General features: G+C 43.3%; 1 protein-coding gene across 2 annotated transcripts in view; it reads left to right on the top strand.

The window, feature by feature from the left end:
- The window catches only part of dhrsx (dehydrogenase/reductase (SDR family) X-linked), a 107,908-nt gene extending 88,240 nt beyond the window's left edge, over positions 1–19,668 (top strand). For both annotated transcript variants that reach the window (XM_034173502.1, XM_034173496.1), the window contains exon 7: positions 19,151–19,668. In XM_034173502.1, the coding sequence (XP_034029393.1) occupies positions 19,151–19,333 (183 nt within the window). In that variant the 3' untranslated portion in view covers positions 19,334–19,668. The remainder of the gene's footprint in view (positions 1–19,150) is intronic.
- The last annotated feature ends 2,509 nt before the right edge of the window (positions 19,669–22,177 follow it).

The raw sequence follows: 22,177 nt of genomic DNA, 5'->3' as shown, positions 1-22,177 counted from the left end.
CCCCCGCAAATTTTCCTCAGATTTCACAATTTCCATTTCACAGCCCTGTATTATGGTGTCTCCAGCTGCGTATAATAAATTAAACTCTCCTGTGACGAGTCTGCTTAAAGGCAAGGTTTAAAAATCCCTCTTCAAGTCCCCCGCTGACATGAAGCAGTCAACATGGCCAGTCAAACACAGATTCTTCGTTATCTCTGCGAGACATCTGTCAACGTCACTTTGACCTCTGATGGAGCATGCGCACCGAAAAAAGCAAGGCTGTTTGAGCCTCCCGCTGCCGGAGGAGGACCTGACCATGATCCTCGAGGTTCAAGAGCACCTGTCCTATATACTCAACCCGTACCGGTTCACGGTGGGGTTGTTTACGCTGGGTGCTAGAGAGACCGACAGACGCGGAACTCCGAGGGTCGCTCTAAGTTACACGGACTGGGGCGTGTTTTACACGGCTGCTGGGACGATGATCCGAGACATTGTGAGGCTGGAGCCACCTGGTGACTGCACGCCTGAGATTAAAACTACGCCATTTCCAGATAACGTGGCTCAGCCACCAAGGGCCAACATGCAGAGTGATATTCCAGCGAGAAGTTTCTGAGAACGGCTCGGTGGGAGAAATTAAATTGGAAGGAATTAAGGCCGGCCATACCAGATCCATCGCTGCTTCGGCCGAAGCCTGGTGCAAGTTGCTAACCAGATGCACCCAAATTTAAAAGGTGTCTGGCCTGGCGAGATGTTCTTGAAGTTAGAAAAAAATCTATCATCTCTTATTTTCTTAAACTCATTCGCGGCTCCTCCCACAGAACGGACAACTCTATAAATACCGGCATCTGGGATGCCGGTATTTATAGCCGTGAACTCCCCCCGCCACCCGGATATAAAGGCAGGCATGTATCACCTCTTTTGCTACACAGACATCGTGCAACACAGAGCGGTCGGTAACGCCTTTGCCCCTCTCCTTCGCGCTTTTGAAATTGAGGTCGTTTTGGGAAAATAATTACAAAGAAATTCCATATTGAAAAAATAAATACCGGCATCTTTACCTGACCTGTGATTGTCCTTATGGATGTACTGATCTCACCGACTCCCAGTTTTTAAGACTGGTGCAGGACTCTGGTGTTGACCTTTCCGGTGTTGCGGAGCATTCCTGGGTGAGTCCTCCCCATTATTCACCTGCTGATGGAGAGTCTGTGGCTGAGGACTGGAGCCAGGAGTGGCCGGTTGCAGCGGGCAGTCTGGCGGTTGTAACGGAGGACTGGAGTCAGGAACAGCAGCAGGGGGAGGCTTCACGGAGCCGTCTGGGCTTCGACCATCCATGGTCGGTCCCGCTCGAACCAGGCCAGGGTCAAGGGTCTCCTTCCTCGCCACTTTCTGAGCCGGAAGACATGAGGTCCCTTCTCGCTGTCGCGGCGGCTTGGACACCGAGCGAGGTACAAGACACTGAGTAGGGTGAGAAATACGCCACATCATTCATATTGGACCAACCAGACGGCTTCTTATCGGAAGAATTTCTGAAGACGAGTAAAGTCGCCGTGGCTCATTTACTTCTGACGGTGATCAAGACTTACAGAGAAGCTCTGCTACGGGTGTCAGATCGATCACCCCAGCCAGAAAAATCACTGGATCTGGAGCCGTTAAATGAATACTTTTTTACCGGACACTTTGACCGGCTCATGTCAAAACTGTGGACTCCTCAGTTTATTCCAGCAATCTTAAAACTCCTGGCACAGTGATTCATCAGCCCATCGGCTCAGCGGGTACAGGGTGTGGTGGCAAACATTCTTACTGAACTGAAATATTGCGATAATTTAGAAGAAAAGGTCACAGAATTTTACACCTGTTTCGGTGATGACTTCCAGCTGGACGTGGAGGACCTGGGGTTCCGAGGACTGAAAAAAACTGTATAAAAAACAATCATCATTATATTGTTTTCAGTCATGGGCAATTGTGTGATGAAATTGTTTCAAAGCGTGAGGGAAGTGTATGTTATACGTGGACTCTCATATATGCTGGAACAAATCATTGGCAGTGTGGACAGTCCTGACAGCCCGCCTTCATGCATTATGGAACACGTCTTTGATATTATCAGACGTCATGCTGAGCCTGGAGTCTGGGGGGAGCATGTCCGCAATACAGCTCACCATTCCTCTGAAAAATCTCTATATGATGTATTACTCAGAATCACTGTTTTGACTACTGACAATTTTACACGGTTTAAACCGTGTAACGAGTATACGTGTACCGCCCGCTTATAAATTGAAAGATTGACGGTGAGCTTATTAGCGGTTCATTTTATGATCAGGAATTACAAAAGTTTAAAATAAGCAAAGACAAGCCCAATCAGGTGCAAGACATTCTGGACAAGCGGATGAAGAGGGGGAGGAAATATTTCCTAGTCAGATGGAAGAATTGGCCAGAAAAGTTCAACTCCTGGGTGCCTGCAAATCAGCTGATTTCAGTATAAATACACAGTGTCGATTCTCTCTCGCACTTTGAAATGGGCCAGGAGCTGAAACACAGGTTTTATGTGACCTTCCCGTCAAATTCCAGCCTGGATGTGTTTAAAGACAACACAATTTCATGCTATCAGGTTGACTTAGCTCAGCATTTCTATTTAGAAGGGGAATGGTAGGTGGCCTTAACCGAGATCTTGTACCCCCACACCTGGTTAAATATTCCAGACAGGCATGTTTCACTGGATGAAAAATGCAGCCCCGATTCATGAAGACTGTCGAGTCGGGATATTATGATGACCTTGACGTGATCACGCGTTAAGCTCGGTCTAAAATATAACAACATTTAAAAAAATTCCAGTGAGCTGGGGATGGGAACTATTACCTCCATTTTCAGCCGCCGATGTCATATATGCTGGGTTTAAATCCGAATGAATGGTTCAGGTGTGGGCCGGGAGCCATGAACTCCCCCCACCACCCGGATATAAAGGCAGGCATGTATCACCTCTTTTGCTACACACTCATCGTGCAACACAGATAGGTCAGTAACGCCTTTGCCCCTCTCCTCCGCGCTTTTGAAATTGAAGGTCGTTTTGGAATCGGTGTGTAACTTTGCAAAAACAATGTCAGACTCTATAGTTTTCTCTAGGCCCCTCCCCAATCGGACCGGGAGTGACATGTTTAGCCGCATGTTCTCCTTGAATTGCTGGCTGTTTGAGTGGTGTCCAAAAAATGATGTGGGCTTCATAGATAATTGGCAAAGCTTCTGGGGAAAACCTGGTCTTGTTAGGAGAGACGGCATCCATCCCACTTTGGATGGAGCAGCTCTCATTTCTAGAAATCTGGCCAATTTTCTTAAACCCTCCAAACCGTGACTATCCAGGGTTGGGACCAGGAAGCAGAGTTGTAGTCTTACACACCTCTCTGCAGCTTCTCTCCCCCTGCCATCCCCTCATTACCCCATCCCCGTAGAGATGGTGCCTGCTCCCAGACCACCAATAACCAGCAAAAATCTATTTAAGCATAAAAATTCAAAAAGAAAAAATAATATAGCACCTTCAACTGCACCACAGACTAAAACAGTTAAATGTGGTCTATTAAACATTAGGTCTCTCTCTTCTAAGTCCCTCTGCATTTAATCATTAGTGATCGATCTCTGCTCCCCTCCACAGCATGTCTTTTTCCTGGTTCTCTCCCTCAGCCCCAACCAGTCCCAGTAGAAGACTGCCCCTACCTGAGCCTGGTTCTGCTGGAGGTTTCTTCCTGTTAAAAGGGAGTTTTTCCTTCCCACTGTAGCCAAGTGCTTGCTCACAGGGGTTCGTTTTGACCGTTGGGGTTTTACATAATTATTGTATGGCCTTGCCTTACAATATAAAGCGCCTTGGGGCTGTTTGTTGTGATTTGGCGCTATATAAAAAAAAAAAAATTGATTGATTTGGGAAAATAATTACAAAGAAATTCCATCCCGCTCATTACATACCGGTCTCTAAAAGACATATTGAAAAAATACGCATTGAAATCAAAAGCGATCAAGATCAGCTGGTTAATTTCACATACGGTAAAGTGGTTATGATGTTACATTTTAAACCGGCGGGTTAAAAAAATGTACGGACGTGGCCTTGGGAACATATTTTCGTAACTATTCAAATTTGTTACGCCGTTGTTTAAACAAGGATACACAATCGCCAAACCTCACCTGAAAAATGCGGCTCGAAGCATCGCTTCCGACGTAGTAAGCCACGTTGTTGAGAGGGTCGGATGGGATCAGGAGCCGGAACGGCAGCGGGGGTCCGGGATCATGGTGCTCTCAAGAAGGCCGCAGAAACGCCCCCCCAGGGAAATGCATGAAAACAGTTTAAAAAAATGCAAGATCCCCAGAAAGGAAAACGGTTCAAAGAAACCATAAGAGGAGGTTGTCCAGAGATATTTTCTCTTAAACGATGTCTCTTTTGCGATATAATTCCCCCAAATGCACCATGAGGGATTTATTCGCCATCCCCGGAACTCAGCTGTCCATCAAACAAAGCCTATACGTCAAGAAAGTGATGAAAAGGGAAACATGAAAGGGAACACCTTGTACCCGATATCACAAATCAACGCCAAGACTTACGTGATCCTCCACCATTCCAGGATATGCAACCAGGAGAACCTGTTTTTAGGAACCATGCCCAAATATATGGTTCTGGGTATGGTGAATCACAACGCGTTGAGTGGCAGAAGAGATCTGTCACCGTTTGAATTTGGACACTACGACGTGGAGTACCTTGCACTCAGTTTTGACTGATGAACACCGCGGAATTGGAGGCTGTTATGAGGGGATTAATAGAAGGCTTGTTCGGTGGTGTTTTGACATCTGACGAGTTAATCCAGGTCAAACCGAATCCTCGTGTCTATTTTATTGTAAACACCCACCCAAGACATTTACCTGGGGAACACTGGTTGGCGATCACTGTTGAAACACACGGTCGAGCCACATTTTTTTGACTCGTTCGGCCTTAACCCCGACTTTGAATACTATCCTAAAAGCATCCTGCAATATCTGGAGAATCAGCCCGGGATTAAAAACATTTTGTATCACAACAAACAGCTTCAACACGAACTATTGGACGTATGCTGACAACACTGCATGTATTATCTGTATAACAGAGCTGCCAGGATGTCGTACCAAGATGTGTTGTCTTTATACAGCAAGAATGTCATTATGAACAATATTTTGGTCTCTGAATTTGTGAAAAGATATCGCTATTGCTTTAAGAATAGATACAATGCCTCCTGTAACCAATTAGCCGGGCCTTTCCATGGGTTTAAAAATTGCTACGGCTTGTGCTAGTCTTTTATCCTAAATGTTTTTTACGTGTTTCTGTGAAAAAATGTTACAGATCTGTTGAGAGCAGTCTCCTCATCAAACCTTTAAAGTTTTATCGCGTTTGTATGCTTTAAAACATTGTTATTAATTAAAGAAAAGTGTTGACCTTTGACCCCTAACAGTAATGCTGATTTTTTTTTTTTTTTTTTTTTTTTTTTTTTTTTTTTTTTTTTTTTTTTTTTTTTTTTTTTTTTTTGTGAAAATGTAACAGATGTGTCGGGATACTCTCCTCATCATACCATTAAAGTTTTATCGCGTTTGCACGCTTTCAAACATTGTTATTAATTAAAGAAAAGTGTTGACCTTTGATGCTGAAAGCCTGACTTTTTTGAACCAGCCTCTGATTAAAACTCCTGAAGACCATTGATTAGTTTCACTCGATGTTTTATTTTTAATGAGGTGAAAAACAGTAATTATATATTAAAAATGATGAGCACAGTATCCTGTCTGTTTTTGATGCATGCCGCATCGACATCCTCCTTTTACGGTGAGAAACCTTCCCTGCGCTGGAAGTCGTTTTTTTTTTTCTTTTTCGTAAGTTTCTTCCTGGCGGGTGACTTGGTTGAAACATGGTTTTCATCTGGCAAGCTGCTCCATCCTTTTTTAAGCTTCTGAAACTGCTCACGGGCTTGCGGGTTTGACACACAAGTCACTGGAATGTTTTACTCCGGTAAAGTATTGAGAAACTTTTCCCAGCCTGTAGAGACGGACTCCAGCACATATCACCCTTTGACAATTTTCTCATAATATATTCAGCATTTCTACGGTCTGTGGACGGAATGTTCTTCAGGGCTTCCCTCACAGTCTCTTCTTCCTCCTCAGGTTGTTTAGTGGGGCGGGTCTCTTGTGGGGCTGAAATACACGACTCGTTTGATCAGTCTTAAACAGCGCTGCAGCAAATCCTCATACTTTTTGCACTCAACAAAAATATAAACGGAACACTTTTGGTTTTGCTCCCATTTTGTATGAGATGAACTCAAAGGTCTAAAACTTTTTCCACATACACAATATCACCATTTCCCTCAAATATTGTTCACAAACCAGTCTAAATCTGTGATAGTGAGCACTTCTCCTTTGCTGAGATAATCCATCCCACCTCACAGGTGTGCCATATCAAGATGCTGATTAGACACCATGATTAGTGCACAGGTGTGCCTTAGACTGCCCACAATAAAAGGCCACTCTGAAAGGTGCAGTTTTATCACACAGCACAATGCCACAGATGTTGCAAGATTTGAGGGAGCGTGCAATTGACATGCTGACAGCAGGAATGTCAACCAGAGCTGTTGCTCATGTATTGAATGTTCATTTCTCTACCATAAGCCATCTCCAAAGGCGTTTCAGAGAATTTGGCAGTACATCCAACCAACCTCACAACCGCAGACCACGTGTAACCACACCAGCCCAGGACCTCCACATCCAGCATGTTCACCAATCGGTTTGCATAACCAAAGAATTTCTGCACAAACTGTCAGAAACCGTCTCAGGGAAGCTCATCTGCATGCTCGTCGTCCTCATCGGGGTCTCGACCTGACTCCAGTTCGTCGTCGTAACCGACTTGAGTGGGCAAATGCTCACATTCGCTGGCGTTTGGCACGTTGGAGAGGTGTTCTCTTCATGGATGAATCCTGGTTCACACTGTCCAGGGCAGATGGCAGACAGCGTGTGTGGCGTCATGTGGGTGAGCAGTTTTCTGATGTCAGTGTTGTGGATCGAGTGGCCCATGGTGGCAGTGGGGTTATGGTATGGGCAGGCGTCTGTTATGGACGAAGAACACAGGTGCATTTTATTGATGGCATTTTGAATGCACAAAGATACCGTGACGAGATCCTGAGGCCCATTGTTGTGCCATCCAAGAACATCACCTCATGTTGCAGCAGGATAATGCACGGCCCCATGTTGCAAGGATCTGTACACAATTCTTGGAAGCTGAAAATGTCCCAGTTCTTGCATGGCCGGCATACTCACTGGACATGTCACCCATTGAGCATGTTTGGGATGCTCTGGACCGGCGTATACGACAGCGTGTACCAGTTCCTGCCAATATCCAGCAACTTCGCACAGCCATTGAAGAGGAGTGGACCAACATTCCACAGGCCACAACTGACAACCTGATCAACTCTATGCGAAGGAGATGTGTTGCACTGCATGAAGCAAATGGTGGTCACACCACATACTGACTGGTATCCCCCCCCAATAAAACAAAACTGCACCTTTCAGAGTGGCCTTTTATTGTGGACAGTCTAAGGCACACCTGTGCACTAATCATGGTGTCTAATCAGCATCTTGATATGGCACACCTGTGAGGTGGGATGGATTATCTCAGCAAAGGAGAAGTGCTCACTATCACAGATTTAGACTGGTTTGTGAACAATATTTGAGGGAAATGGTGATATTGTGTATGTGGAAAAAGTTTTAGATCTTTGAGTTCATCTCATACAAAATGGGAGCAAAAATAAAAGTGTTGCGTTTATATTTTTGTTGAGTGTACATTTTTTCATAAGGGGAGTGAGTGGGTTCATCCAGCACGCCCCGCATTTGTGAGTCTAGTTTGTTTTCAGTCATCTGTCTGATGTTATTACCGCTTGACGGCTGCAGGACGGAATGGCTGAATTCCCGGAGCTGTTGCAGAGACAGTAAAAACATCTTTTGTGCTGCTTTGAACGCCATTATGCTCTAGGCAGTATTAGACTCGTTATAGTAGGCAGGACCGCGGATAGCAGAAGCAGGAGAAGGCCACCCATCTGAATCAGCGCACTGTGCTTCCTTTTGTAGCTGGTTTTTCTGTCTGCGAGAAGACAGAAAAATTTCTCTTGTTTTTTAAGGTGCGGAATTGAGACTCGCTCAAAGCGACATTCCCCTTTAAAATATTCAAAGCAATCTCGGATAAAGTCCTCAGAAGGTCCGGCCCGCACGTTTTCCAGATGTGCTGCCACTGCCTTTGATTAGCATTTTAAGAGCAGGGGTGTTCCTTTTTAAAAGAGAGCTCATATCCGTTTATCTTTCTGCAAATAAACCACAGGCCACTCGTGTGGAAGTAAACCCAACCTCAATCTGAACCGATCTGGACACCCCTGCGTGCAATCCAGTAATAAATACCCATCAGGTACACTCGTAGCATCATCGAGAGCTTCCAAAAAATATTATTTTCTGCCGGGAAACATCTGCTGAGCCAGAATGTTCATCTGTCTCTGGGGTTTTTAAACAGCACCATATAATTACAATTCAAGCTGATGGTTTGACTGTATTTCCCTTTATGAAATACATTCTGCGTGATCATTATAACACTCATATTCTGATGATGTCTGTACTGGGTAAAAATTCTTACAACTTCAGGATGATCCGCAGCTTGAAAGATGAGATCGTCCAAAATAATCAGATGACTCTGACCTTCAGGAAAAAGACTTTCATCTTCAAAGGAATCAGGCAGACCTTGTAAAAATTTAATACTTTTATTCTTCACCCTCGATTCAGCATACATAGGTTGTTCGGATGTATGTACCCATACAGTGTTGTTAGGCACATATCTCATAGCGTGGTTACAATTTTCCAACAATGCTTCCACAAACACAGTCTTTCCTGACCCACACGGTCCAACGATGAGGCAGGAGAATGGGAGCTGAAGTCTGGGGTCAAAATCGACTTTGGCAGGAGAGTGAGACATGTTTCAAAATCCAAAGGGCTCGGTTTCCCCGTCCTTTAAAAGGCATCGTTTGTCATACACCACTCTGAAGTTTTTTTTTGAAAAGATATGTTTGTCAGACTAAAGCCGCTTTTATGATGTTTAATTCCATGCTGCGGCGTTTTGATTGATGCTGCGAGAGCGGGGTCTTTTATATAACCCTCAGCGAGATCTTTGACGCTGTCAAAGTTTATTGTCTGACAGCTCTCGAGCGTTTGAGTGATCCCCTTCACCCGCATGACGGTTTTACCTCCTACGGTTTTATATGCATAAGTTTTGGGTTCTGTGGCTGCGAAGTCAGCGATGGTGTCTCCATCCAACTCGTCTGTGAGCTGACCTAAATAATTACTGGTAGACAGCGGGGTTTCATCCTGCCTACAAACATAGATCAGACTATCGGTATCAGGGTTTGCCACAGCCTCCATAAAACCATACAAGGTCAAATGCACATACTCGTTGTAAAGGCCGTAATAAAAATATTGTCGGCATTACCCGGTCGGGTGACATACCGAGGACCATACCTCCATTGAATCATCCCCACCCGACTGCTGAGGAATGTTAGATAAGTGACGTCGTACTGATCAGAAAACAGAAATCTGAACAGCTCATCCACATTTCTGATGAGTTTGGTCTGCGTTAGATTCGTCCTCTGGGCGAATTTACCCCAGAAGGAGTTGAGTCAAATCTTTGCCATCTGTCATTTTGCAGGATTGTGAGTGATTTTTTTTTTTTTTTTTTTTTTTTTTTTTTTTTTTTTTCCCCAGGTCTAAACGAATGTTCTGATTCACCCAGTAGTCTGTGATGTGTTTTTCTCTGCTCTCGGGGTCATTATGGAATTCGGGAGGGAAACCGGAGGCTTCCTGCTTATGTTTTAAGAAGGTGTTTATGTACCCCCCAAAGATTTTATCACTTTTATCCTCAAACTGTGACTTCAAAAATCTTAGTTACAATGTAGCCTGTATCCAAAGTTTCCCCACCTGGAATTCTGGGGTTGTCCATGTTCTACACAGAGCTGTCTGCTGATCGGTGTGTGTGCACGGCCGCGCCTGGTTGTTTTCATCAGCGCATGTGCGACACAGAGTAAACACAAAGTTTACTGTGAGGAGTTCTGCGGGGGAGAATGGGAAATTTTAATCCCTGGGGCGGGTACACGACGGCTTTGATGAGCCCTTAAGTCCTGGGGTCTCAGAAGTTTCTGTAGATAATTTTCGGATGTCTCGTGGGATATGTGAAATTTACGTTGACGTAAGGATAGAGAGAGGTTACATCGACATAATAGACCCACTCGCCTTGCTTAGCTGTGTACTTCAGCCGCGAGGTATAAGCATCGCGAGGTTCGAGGGGAGTCGTTAACCCCCTGCGGGTGAGGAAATGCTGAATGCTGAACGCCCGGCATAGCACGCAGAGCCGCTATTTTTTTCCTGACACGTGGCGTGGAGATCTTCAAATGAGGCGTTTATGAGGGGACTTATCTCATGCTGTGTAAAACATGAGGGACACCCGTGGTAAAAACATCCGAGAAACTCCCACACTTTTATGCTTTCATCGATCTTAGCATAGCCATCCACATAATAACCCCCTATTTTTTTCTCTCCCCTGTTTAGAGCGTGATCGATCGCTATGTTTTGCATCTCAGCAATCCAATCTAACCACTGCAACGCTACATCCGAATATTTTTTATGCATCATTCTATAATTGTCACCGGACGGGATCGCCAGCGTTTTTGGGGCGAGAAAGTTGGTTTGGAAGACTTTCATGCAGGCTGAGGCAGTTGTAACACAGGTGAAAGGATCCACGCATGTTTCAGAGATAAATTCTGACATAAACTTGGAGCACGCTGCAGCCAAGATCTTTGTATCGTTGGATCTTTGTATACATTATGGCCTCAGCTTTAAAATTGAAAATCGCTTTTTTTTTTTTTTTTTGGTCTCGTATCACGCATTAAATTCCTGTCTTTCCCCCTCCGACATATTGGCTAGCCCGTAAGCTGCAGGGTCAGGGCATGGACCGACATAGTTCGGATTTTTTTATGAACTGAACCGGTGTGGAAAGTAACCTTGGCGTAGGATTTCATCTTTCAGCCATATTCCCATGGCTTGCGGCATTTGTGCCAAACACATTGTGAGAAATGATAAGGAATCTATATATTTCTGTTTAAAGGCGGCGTCTGTCATGAGTAATAGTTTACTCCCAGTTATAATCAGAGCAGGGGTTATGTCTTGCTCGACTAAATACTTTAGAAGCAGATATCCGTCAAAACCTTTGGAGTTGTGAGCGATGAACACGTATTCTTTGAATTTTCTCATTCTAAAATGTTTAAAGAACCGGGCTACACAGTCTGTCCCCCATGCATTCCAAAAATCCCCAGTCTTTGTTACAGTGCTGACGTAAAATGGAACATGTTCCCCATCATTATTGACAGACGTTTCAAAGTCATAAAACACGTATTTGTCAGAATGCGTCTCTTCAGCTTTGAGCGGCATCATATAACAGAGGTGACCCTCGCCCAATTCTCCCACCACCTCGCTGCATATCGGACACGTTTTCTGGTTACAGACGTGCCAAGTGCTGTTTTTAGAGAATGCTATGTAATGCTCACGTTTATATCGAGGGCATATTTTCCTGTTATCACACACACTAACAAATTTAGCAGCGAGAGTACGGTACTTCGGCTGTTTGTGCAGGCTGTAACACGTCGCAGAGCGATATGTCTTGTTACAGTCTCTGCAAAATATGGACTTATGTTTCTGGGTATAACAGTCTAAGGTATCACAAATTTTACAATAAGAAGGACAATTATGAGAAGTAGGGCTGTTATAACCCCCGTAGCAAAAATCACATACATATTTCACCCCCAAAAACTCAGGGTTTTTTTAGCCCGTAATAATGATTTCTAAAGAGAAATAAAAATACTGTTTTCTGCTGCATCGGCAATCCTGTCTGGAATTTTGCCAGCTTTCTTTCCCCTTCAGGTCTGAAAAACACGACAATTTTGCACCCCAGAGCGCTTTCAAATTTTCGCACCTGATGGAGAGATACCAGCATATCAGCCGTTAACCCCACGCTAATTTGTAACGTGTGCACCTGCTCCTCTGCTTCCTGTGTGGTGAGATGAGTGTTCAGTAATTGGACGAGGTTGATCACAAAACATAAACTGTTCTTGGGGTTGTACACGATATTAAGGCATCAGGATTTTTTCTGTATAATCTCCTGATGCAGGAGGTCATTTATTTTACACTTGCCTCCCCCATTGTGATAACGGATGACCTGAATGACTAATTCCAGAGAGCTGTCAGGATAAAGCGTTAGTGTTCAATTGCACTAAACGTTCTAAAAGATTTTGAAAGGTTGTTACATTGGTTTCGTTGTTGTATGCTGTGATTAGTGCCACCTGATTATGAACGGCGTCCCCACAAATTTCCATTTGGATAAAGTCCCCGGCCCTGGCGTGTGATAAAGCTTTTTCCACGGAGGTTTGGAGAGTGGCCATGACATTACGATAAAATTCAGCGTAGTTAGGGATTTCCCCGGCGTGCGTGACATTTAGAGACTGTCTGATTTTGATATTGTTAAAAGCGGGTCTCCTGATGACATTGGCCACTCCGGCACCCATCATCGGCGGATCATTGCAGCATCCTGGCTGTATTTCTTCATCATCATCATCATCGTTTTCCATCAAAGCAGACAACGCGGCCTTTATTGGAGTTAAACGGTTTAATTCATCCTCCGCAGATTGGACGGGGGGATTAATTTCACCCGCGAGCTGCCTTACAGCATCATTTAAGGGAGTCAGCCACACTCTGTTAAAAACTTCCTCTCTGGACTGCGTCTCATCTTGAGGCGGGCTGTGTGCTAAAACAGGGAAATCTTCATTCACAGAGTCGAGCGGGGTATTTAAGACATTAATCGCACGGATGATTTTGGCAGGAATAATTTCACCTGGGGGTAGATTTCATTGGCCAAATTGATAAGAGCGTCATTTAAAAGAGTTAAACCAACTCATCTTAAAAGTCTGTCTCTGGAATCTGTGTTATCTCGAGGCGGCGAATTTAACACCTCGTCTAATGGCCCATCTGTTCCACTGCCGTCTCCTGCTGGGTAGATTATTGGGCCACTTAAATCCTCTAATAAACCTCTGGGGTAATTTGTCGGGCTCAATTCTCCTGCGCAATCATTAAACCAGAATAAACATTTTATACATTGACGTGATTCTTTCTCAAAAACAATTATTAATACCAGTACAAAATATCTTCGAGCCTCGCATCTTGGTCCATTTGCAGGAGCAATGGTCTCACCTCACCAGAAACTGAAAGAAAGACGTGACTTATTAAATATTTGGGTGATTCATAGACTACGGGCACTTATTATGTCCTTTGATCATATTGTATGAAAAACAGAAAAAAGGGGAAATTTCACACTTTTATAGTTATCTTTACAATGAAAGTGTGTTAAGAAATTTGTTCTAGTAGTCCAGGGGTGGGCAATCGTGCCATGAAGGGCCGAAGCACTGCAGGTTTTCCTTGCTATCAATCATCTCAGCAAGTGATTTCATTAATGTTCAGGTGTCTCAGCTGGTGATTTCATTGATAACCAGGTGTTTATGTTCAAGGGAGAGGCTCATCAGCAACCCACTTGCGTGTTTTTAGGAATCCGCTAGCTTAGCGCAGCTACTAGCTCTTAGCCGATTTAGCATGGCGGCTTCTCCTGTCTCTCCCGCACTTTTCTGCTGTGGGTGTGAAATGTTTAGTTATTCCTCGGCCTCCTTTAGCAGTAACGGTACTTGTAATAAGTGTAGCTTATTCATAGCTTTGGAGGCCAGGCTGGGCGAATTGGAGACTCGGCTCCGCACCGTGGAAAATTCTACAGCTAGCCAGGCCCCTGTAGTCGGTGCGGACCAAGGTAGCTTAGCCGCCGTTAGTTCCCCTCTGGCAGATCCCGAGCAGCCGGGAAAGCAGGCCGACTGGGTGACTGTGAGGAGGAAGCGTAGTTCTAAACAGAAGCCCCGTGTACACCGCCAACCCGTTCACATTTCTAACCGTTTTTCCCCACTCGGCGACACACCCACCGAGGATCAAACTCTGGTTATTGGCGACTCTGTTTTGAGAAATGTGAAGTTAGCGACACCAGCAACCATAGTCAATTGTCTTCCGGGGGCCAGAGCAGGCGACATTGAAGGAAATTTGAAACTGCTGGCTAAGGCTAAGCGTAAATTTGGTAAGATTGTAATTCACGTCGGCAGTAATGACACCCGGTTACGCCAATCGGAGGTCACTAAAATTAACATTGAATCGGTGTGTAACTTTGCAAAAACAATGTTGGACTCTGTAGTTTTCTCTGGGCCCCTCCCCAATCGGACCAGGAGTGACATGTTTAGCCGCATGTTCTCCTTGAATTGCTGGCTGTCTGAGTGGTGTCCAAAAAATGAGGTGGGCTTCATAGATAATTGGCAAAGCTTCTGGGGAAAACCTGGTCTTGTTAGGAGAGACGGCATCCATCCCACTTTGGATGGAGCAGCTCTCATTTCTAGAAATCTGGCCAGTTTTCTTAAATCCTCCAAACTGTGACTATCCAGGGTTGGGACCAGGAAGCAGAGTTGTAGTCTTACACACCTCTCTGCAGCTTCTCTCCCCCTGCCATCCCCTCATTACCCCATCTCCGTAGAGACGGTGTCTGCTCCCAGACCACCAATAACCAGCAAAAATCTATTTAAGCATAAAACTTCAAAAAGAAAAAATAATATAGCACCTTCAACTGCACCACAGACTAAAACAGTTAAATGTGGTCTATTAAACATTAGGTCTCTCTCTTCTAAGTCCCTGTTGGTAAATGATATAATAATTGATCAACATATTGATTTATTCTGCCTTACAGAAACCTGGTTACAGCAGGATGAATATGTTAGTTTAAATGAGTCAACACCCCCGAGTCACACTAACTGTCAGAATGCTCGTAGCACGGGCCGAGGCGGAGGATTAGCAGCAATCTTCCATTCCAGCTTATTAATTAATCAAAAACCCAGACAGAGCTTTAATTCATTTGAAAGCTTGACTCTTAGTCTTGTCCATCCAAATTAGAAGTCCCAAAAACCAGTTTTATTTCTTGTTATCTATCGTCCACCTGGTCGTTAGGAAATGGCGTCTAACGAATTTAGAAGATCTTCACTTAGCCTGGAAAAAGAGTCTGTTGCTCTATAAAAAAGCCCTCCATAAAGCTAGGACATCTTTCTACTCATCACTAATTGAAGAAAATAAGAACAACCCCAGGTTTCTTTTCAGCACTGTAGCCAGGCTGACAAAGAGTCAGAGCTCTATTGAGCTGAGTATTCCATTAACTTTAACTAGTAATGACTTCATGACTTTCTTTGCTAACAAAATTTTAACTATTAGAGAAAAAATTACTCATAACCATCCCAAAGACGTATCGTTATCTTTGGCTGCTTTCAGTGATGCCGGTATTTGGTTAGACTCTTTCTCTCCGATTGTCCTGTCTGAGTTGTTTTCATTAGTTACTTCATCCAAACCATCAACATGTTTATTAGACCCCATTCCTACCAGGCTGCTCAAGGAAGCCCTACCATTATTTAATGCTTCGATCTTAAATATGATCAATCTATCTTATTAGACGGTATTGCTTAAATTTTCATTGTTACGCAGATGATACCCAGCTTTATCTATCCATGAAGCCAGAGGACACACACCAATTAGCTAAACTGCAGGATTGACCTCTAATTTCCTGCTTTTAAACTCAGATAAAACTGAAGTTATTGTACTTGGCCCCACAAATCTTAGAAACATGGTGTCTAACCAGATCCTTACTCTGGATGGCATTACCCTGACCTCTAGTAATACTGTGAGAAATCTTGGAGTCATTTTTGATCAGGATATGTCATTCAAAGCGCATATTAAACAAATATGTAGGACTGCTTTTTTGCATTTACGCAATATCTCTAAAATCAGAAAGGTCTTGTCTCAGAGTGATGCTGAAAAACTAATTCATGCATTTATTTCCTCTAGGCTGGACTATTGTAATTCATTATTATCAGGTTGTCCTAAAGGTTCCCTAAAAAGCCTTCAGTTAATTCAAAATGCTGCAGCTAGAGTACTGACAGGGACTAGAAGGAGCGAGCATATCTCACCCATATTGGCCTCTCTTCATTGGCTTCCTGTTAATTCTAGAATAGAATTTAAAATTCTTCTTCTTACTTATAAGGTTTTGAATAATCAGGTCCCATCTTATCTTAGGGACCTCGTAGTACCATATCACCCCAATAGAGCGCTTCGCTCTCAGACTGCAGGCTTACTTGTAGTTCCTAGGGTTTGTAAGAGTAGAATGGGAGGCAGAGCCTTCAGCTTTCAGGCTCCTCTCCTGTGGAACCAGCTCCCAATTCAGATCAGGGAGACAGACACCCTCTCTACTTTTAAGATTAGGCTTAAAACTTTCCTTTTTGCTAAAGCTTATAGTTAGGGCTGGATCGGGTGACCCTGAACCATCCCTTAGTTATGCTGCTATAGACGTAGACTGCTGGGGGGTTCCCATGATGCACTGTTTCTTTCTCTTTTTGCTCTGTATGCACCACTCTGCATTTAATCATTAGTGATCGATCTCTGCTCCCCTCCACAGCATGTCTTTTTCCTGGTTCTCTCCCTCAGCCCCAACCAGTCCCAGCAGAAGACTGCCCCTCCCTGAGCCTGGTTCTGCTGGAGGTTTGTTCCTGTTAAAAGGGAGTTTTTCCTTCCCACTGTAGCCAAGTGCTTGCTCACAGGGGGTCGTTTTGACCGTTGGGGTTTTACATAATTACTGTATGGCCTTGCCTTACAATATAGAGCGCCTTGGGGCAACTGTTTGTTGTGATTTGGCGCTATATAAAAAAAAAATTGATTGATTGATATATAACGATCGGGAAATTTTACCGGGAGTTACCCATTGCGGAGTCTGAACGTCTGCTCCTGTCAGCGGTTGTCAAGTGAAATCTTTGAAAGGAGATGCAGCGAGAACAATGCCGGACAGGGGAGTTTCTGGAGTCTTTGGAGAAGCTAATTTCCCTATGGTATCTCATTGATCAGGTAATTTACCGTGACACCTCCGACCACCAGATGCTGACCACCGTGATTGGGTCAGCTGGACACTATATTTTCTCAAGGTAATTTCCCCTCATGAAAATATTTAAGTTGAGTAACGATGTTTATACCAGTTCACAGATCTGGCGAAAACAGATTATAAAAACACCAACAGGTGCCACGGGGTCTACACGCGCACACAGGCTCTTGTTACAGTGACAGACTTCTGTAAGAGTCAACAGAAGTTACTTTGCAAAGAAACTAAAGGCTATTTATTTAATTACTTCAAAAAAGACTTTTATTTTAATAGAGATTCTAATTACTTCATAAATATTCACGTTAGTGGGCCACTCGGCGTCCATCTGAAAGGCCTCCAGGAGTGCTTGGATGTGTTGCTAAAGAATTAACCCTCCTTCGTGTATTAAAGAAATCCTCACATAATTACATTAAAGATACGGTTTTTAATCATTCTTTAATTCAGGAAGATATTAGACGTTAGTGACTGTTTTAAATGTTCACGTTTAATTATAATTCGATATTTCTTTAATTACTTCATTAAAGAAATCCACCCATAATTACATTAAAGATACAGCTTTTTTATTGTTCTTTAATTCAGGAATTAAAAAATCTTAGGATATTAAATATTAGACACAGGTGGGAGGGGCAGGGGAGGTGGAGCTTGACTGGCGGGGTTTGAAAGTGGGGCTTGGGGAGAGGGAGGGGACGAAGATGGGGCTTGGGGGGGTCATCAATTATGACATATTTGTTTTTTGACCTTTGGTGACCCCAGGTCATTAATCATAGGCCCTAACCCTTTGATGTGACAACTTATGTCCTTTTCTCTCTCATATTTCACCACAAAATACACCACAGAGAAAATATAATTTATAACCTGTTTTTTGTTCATTTGAACTTGTACAATCTTGAATGTGATATTATGACATTATGATGACAAGTAACAAAGAATATTTGAAATGTCTGTGGCTAAAAAGTGAAACACCTGTGTTCAACCTTGCTGAATCAAGGTCTGGTATAAATTTATGTAGCTCAGCCACTTGCTGAATAGAAGCCTCAGAAACAGCAATCGGTGGGGATTTCTTTTTTGCAGCATGTCATCTGAGATATGTAAGAATATATGGTAAACATATGAATATGATAGTCAACTGTCCACATTGGCATCTGGGATGATGAAAATTGGCATATTTTGACACTTTTCAAAATGATACTATAAATGTTGTTTAAACAACCTGGTGTATCATTTAAATGTGTAAATATGTTCCATTATATCACAAACCATCATACAGAAACGTTCTGTAGCCATAGCTAGTATATTTCTTTGATTTTGAACTAATCAAAGATACGAACGCATGTAAAATTTGGGGTTTTCTACCATGTTGAGGTCTTTGTGGAAGGAAGATCACACTAGATACACCAAAACTGCCAACATTTCCAAAATGTAACTGTAAGGCTGTAACTTCAAATGTTTGCAAGATACAGACCTAATATTTGGCATTTTACCATAATTTTGTAATAGGAATAACATCAAACTGACAGAACAGAACTGAGGGGTGACCTGGGAGCCTCTGGGTGACTTGAGATGGAAAGACCCCGTAGCCAGCATATTTGGTGCATTTTTCATACGTCAGCGTACACTTGATAAATGGTCAAGGTGTGACAGGGCCCTGATATCTGAGACGATCAGGCTCACACAGAGCAAACTGGCTGCCCATTGATTAAAGAGTAAATACCAATAATAAATAGTACACCACAACAATGTGCAGAAATCCCAAATTAAAGATCTGATAATCCAGAAAAAAAGGTGTGACTTATACTCCAGTGCAACTTGAATATGGCTTTTTTTTTCCTCTTTGAGACATTTTTTGACTTGTTCAACTTATACTTGGGAAAATACAGTATATTTCAGTCTGACAGAGAAGACATTCTGTAACTCATCAATTTCATGTGCAGAAGAAAAATTATCATGTGGTATCATGGTAAATTAGTCTTGTTGGAGGTAGGTCCCTACCTTAACACTTCAACCCACTTTTTCTTCTAATAAACGTTTTAATGACATATTTCCTCTTGTTTGATCTTGCAGACTCCAGCAGAGGGCGCTTCTACAGCTATCTATGCTGCAGTGGCATCTGAGATGGAGGGAGTGGGTGGATGCTATTTGTACAATGGACAGAAGACCCAGTCGTCTCCCGTTTCCTATGACTCTAATGTACAAGCTCAGCTGTGGAAAAAGAGTTGTGCACTTGTTGGTCTTGAGAAGGTGTGACGTGGCAAGGAGGGGCCCTGACAGCTGACACCAGCACAGATCGGTCCTACATTCCATTATACACCCAAATCTACACTCTTTAGAATACACATTCTGACTCGTGTTAGAAGCCATGTGAAACCAGCCTCTGCACAATAGATACAGATTCATGTCCCACTCTAGAGGTGGGACATGAATCCCACTGCTGTCTACTCAGGCCACCCACTGGCAGCTATCATGGTGCCACCAAAGACATCCATCCACCCATTTTCTATACCTGCTTACTCCAATAAAGGGTCACGGGGGATCTGGAGCCTATCCCAGCTCAGGACGTCAGTCTGTTGCTGTGGTACACAGAGACAAACAAACACATTCACACTCCACACACCTACGGCCAATTTAAAGTTTTCAGTCCACCGAACCTGCATGGCTTTGGATGTGGGAGGAAGCTGGAGCACCCAGAGAGAACCCATGCAAACACTTGGAGAACACCACACAGAAAGGGCCCAAATGGGAATCGATTCATTTCAGTTTTAATTTATTTCATTTACATTGTGCCAAATCACAACAGTTGCCTCAAGGTGCTTCACACAAGTAAGGTCTAACCTTACCAACCCCTAGCGCAAGAACACAGGCAACAGGGGTAAGGAAAAGCTCCCTCTGATGATTTGAAGAAGAAACCTCAAGCAGACCAGACTCAAAGGGGGTGACCCTATGTTTGGGCCATGCTACAGATACAGTAGACAGTACGAATATACAGGAAGTTTTGGGAGTCCATGCCGGGTGTACAGGATGGGAGGGTTACAGAAGACGACATTCACTTCCATCTCTGTATGGAGCTGCACCTCAGAGAGAAAAAAGTCAGATGGCAGAAAGACAACAAATACAGTACAAATTGTCAGCATTAAACAAGAAAAACAGGAAATACTAAGGTGATCGCCAGCCACTAGCCCTAAGCTTCACTAAATGACCCAGAATTTAGATAAAGTTGAGACCGCAGCCCGCTCCATTTCCTAATGAAATGAATTTAAAACATGCTATGCCAGTATGCTAGCCATATGAAAGGGAAAATAAGTGCGTCTTAAGTCTGAACTTGAAAGTCTCTACAGAATGAGTATTTTATTGATGCAGGGAGATCATTCCACAGAACAGGTGCACGATAAGAGAAAGCTCTGTGAAAATAGAACTTTGTAGTAGTCCAATCTAGAAGAGATAAACGCATGGATCAGGGTCTCAGCATCAGCCATAGACGGGATGGGAGGAATCTTTGCTATATTTTGCAGGTGGAAGAAAGCAGTCCTCCGAATATTTCTAATGTGGAGGCCAAAGGACAACGTAGGATCAGAAATTACCCCAAGGTTCCTCACTTTGTCAGTGTGATGTATGACACATGAGCCTAGGCTGAGCGTTAACTGGTCAAATTGATGCCGATGTCTCACTGGACCAAGAACCATCATTTCAGTGTTATCAGAGTTTAAAAGTAGGAATCAATCCCATGACCTTCTTGCTGTGAGGCAACAGTGCTAACCACTAATCCACTGTGCTGCCCCACCAAAGCTACTGTCAGTCAACTAACTCTCACAATATTCATGCTGAATTTCTTCTGTTTTAAACTTCCCTACATAATGACAGTGCAGTGAAATGTGGAGCTATCTTGTCAAATTTAGTTTAGCAGCAGATGAACACACCACTTGAAACTCTCTTTGGACACTAAAAATCTAATCATTTATAACTGGGTAAAGAAAACACCAGCATGTTCTGTTGACTGTGACTAACAATCCCAAGAAAGCTTCAGCTATCAGCAGGTGGATTTTAATAGCACAGCGAACGTAACCCATGGAGGAAAGGAATTTAAAGAAATCATCTGTCCATCATTCCACTTGTATGATTTGGCAGAAGGTTGCCAGTATTGTGTATTCTAATGGTGTAGATTGGGTTAAATCGAATTTTGCAGCATTGTAAAACCATATCTAACGTTAAGCTGACACAGACGTGTAATGTTTAATGTTCATCATGAATTTGTCCACAGCTGTTTCAAACATTAATTTACCACTTTAAAGATTATTTTGACTAAAATAATGTCCAAGCAAATATTAAAGTGGTAAATTAATATAAAACACCCTGAGGAATGTAGCCAAAACAGATGTCTTCACAGTGCCTGTTTCAGCAGCTAAATCACTCTGCTTGTGTCAGATGTTCTCACACATACACACACACCTTCAACGGCTTAGTCCAATCAAGGGTGGCGGGGGGCTGGAGCCTATCCCAGCAGTCATAGAGTGTGAAGTGGGGTACACCCAGGACAGGACGCCAGTCTGTCACAGGGCCACAAACAAACACATACTCACCCACAGATATACCTACGGACAATTTAAAGATTCCAATCCACTTAACCCGCACGTCTTTGGATGTGGCAGGAAGCCGGAGCACCCACAGGAAACCCACGCAAACATGGGGAGAACATGCAAACTCCACACAGGAAGGCCACAGGTGGTAATTGAACCCATGACCTTCTAGCTGTGAGGCAACAGTGCTAACCACTAAGTCACTGTGCTGTCCTGTGTCAAATGCGTCTCATAAATCTGTTGATAGTATATGAATGAAGCTGAGATGATGAATTCTGATCTCTGTTACATGAACAACTATAAATTCAAAGTTATGTTTGCCTGAAATAAAAAGAAATCACACCAATCTCTGCTGATTTCGAATAAAATAACAAAGAAATTTGTCCATTTTATTTTGCGAGTGTCCAAAGTGAATTTTTGCTTCGACATGAAGAATTTGCTTTACGTCCAGCTCTATGCTGAATACCTTCACTTTAGATGATAAACTGTTTGCTGAAAACACATTTTTGTCACCTGATTA

The sequence above is a fragment of the Thalassophryne amazonica genome, chromosome 1, assembly GCF_902500255.1.
Source record: "Thalassophryne amazonica chromosome 1, fThaAma1.1, whole genome shotgun sequence".
In the NCBI taxonomy this organism is placed as follows: Eukaryota; Metazoa; Chordata; class Actinopteri; order Batrachoidiformes; family Batrachoididae; genus Thalassophryne; species Thalassophryne amazonica.
Note: the sequence above shows the minus strand (reverse complement) of the source record. Positions and strands in the feature narration are given on the sequence as shown.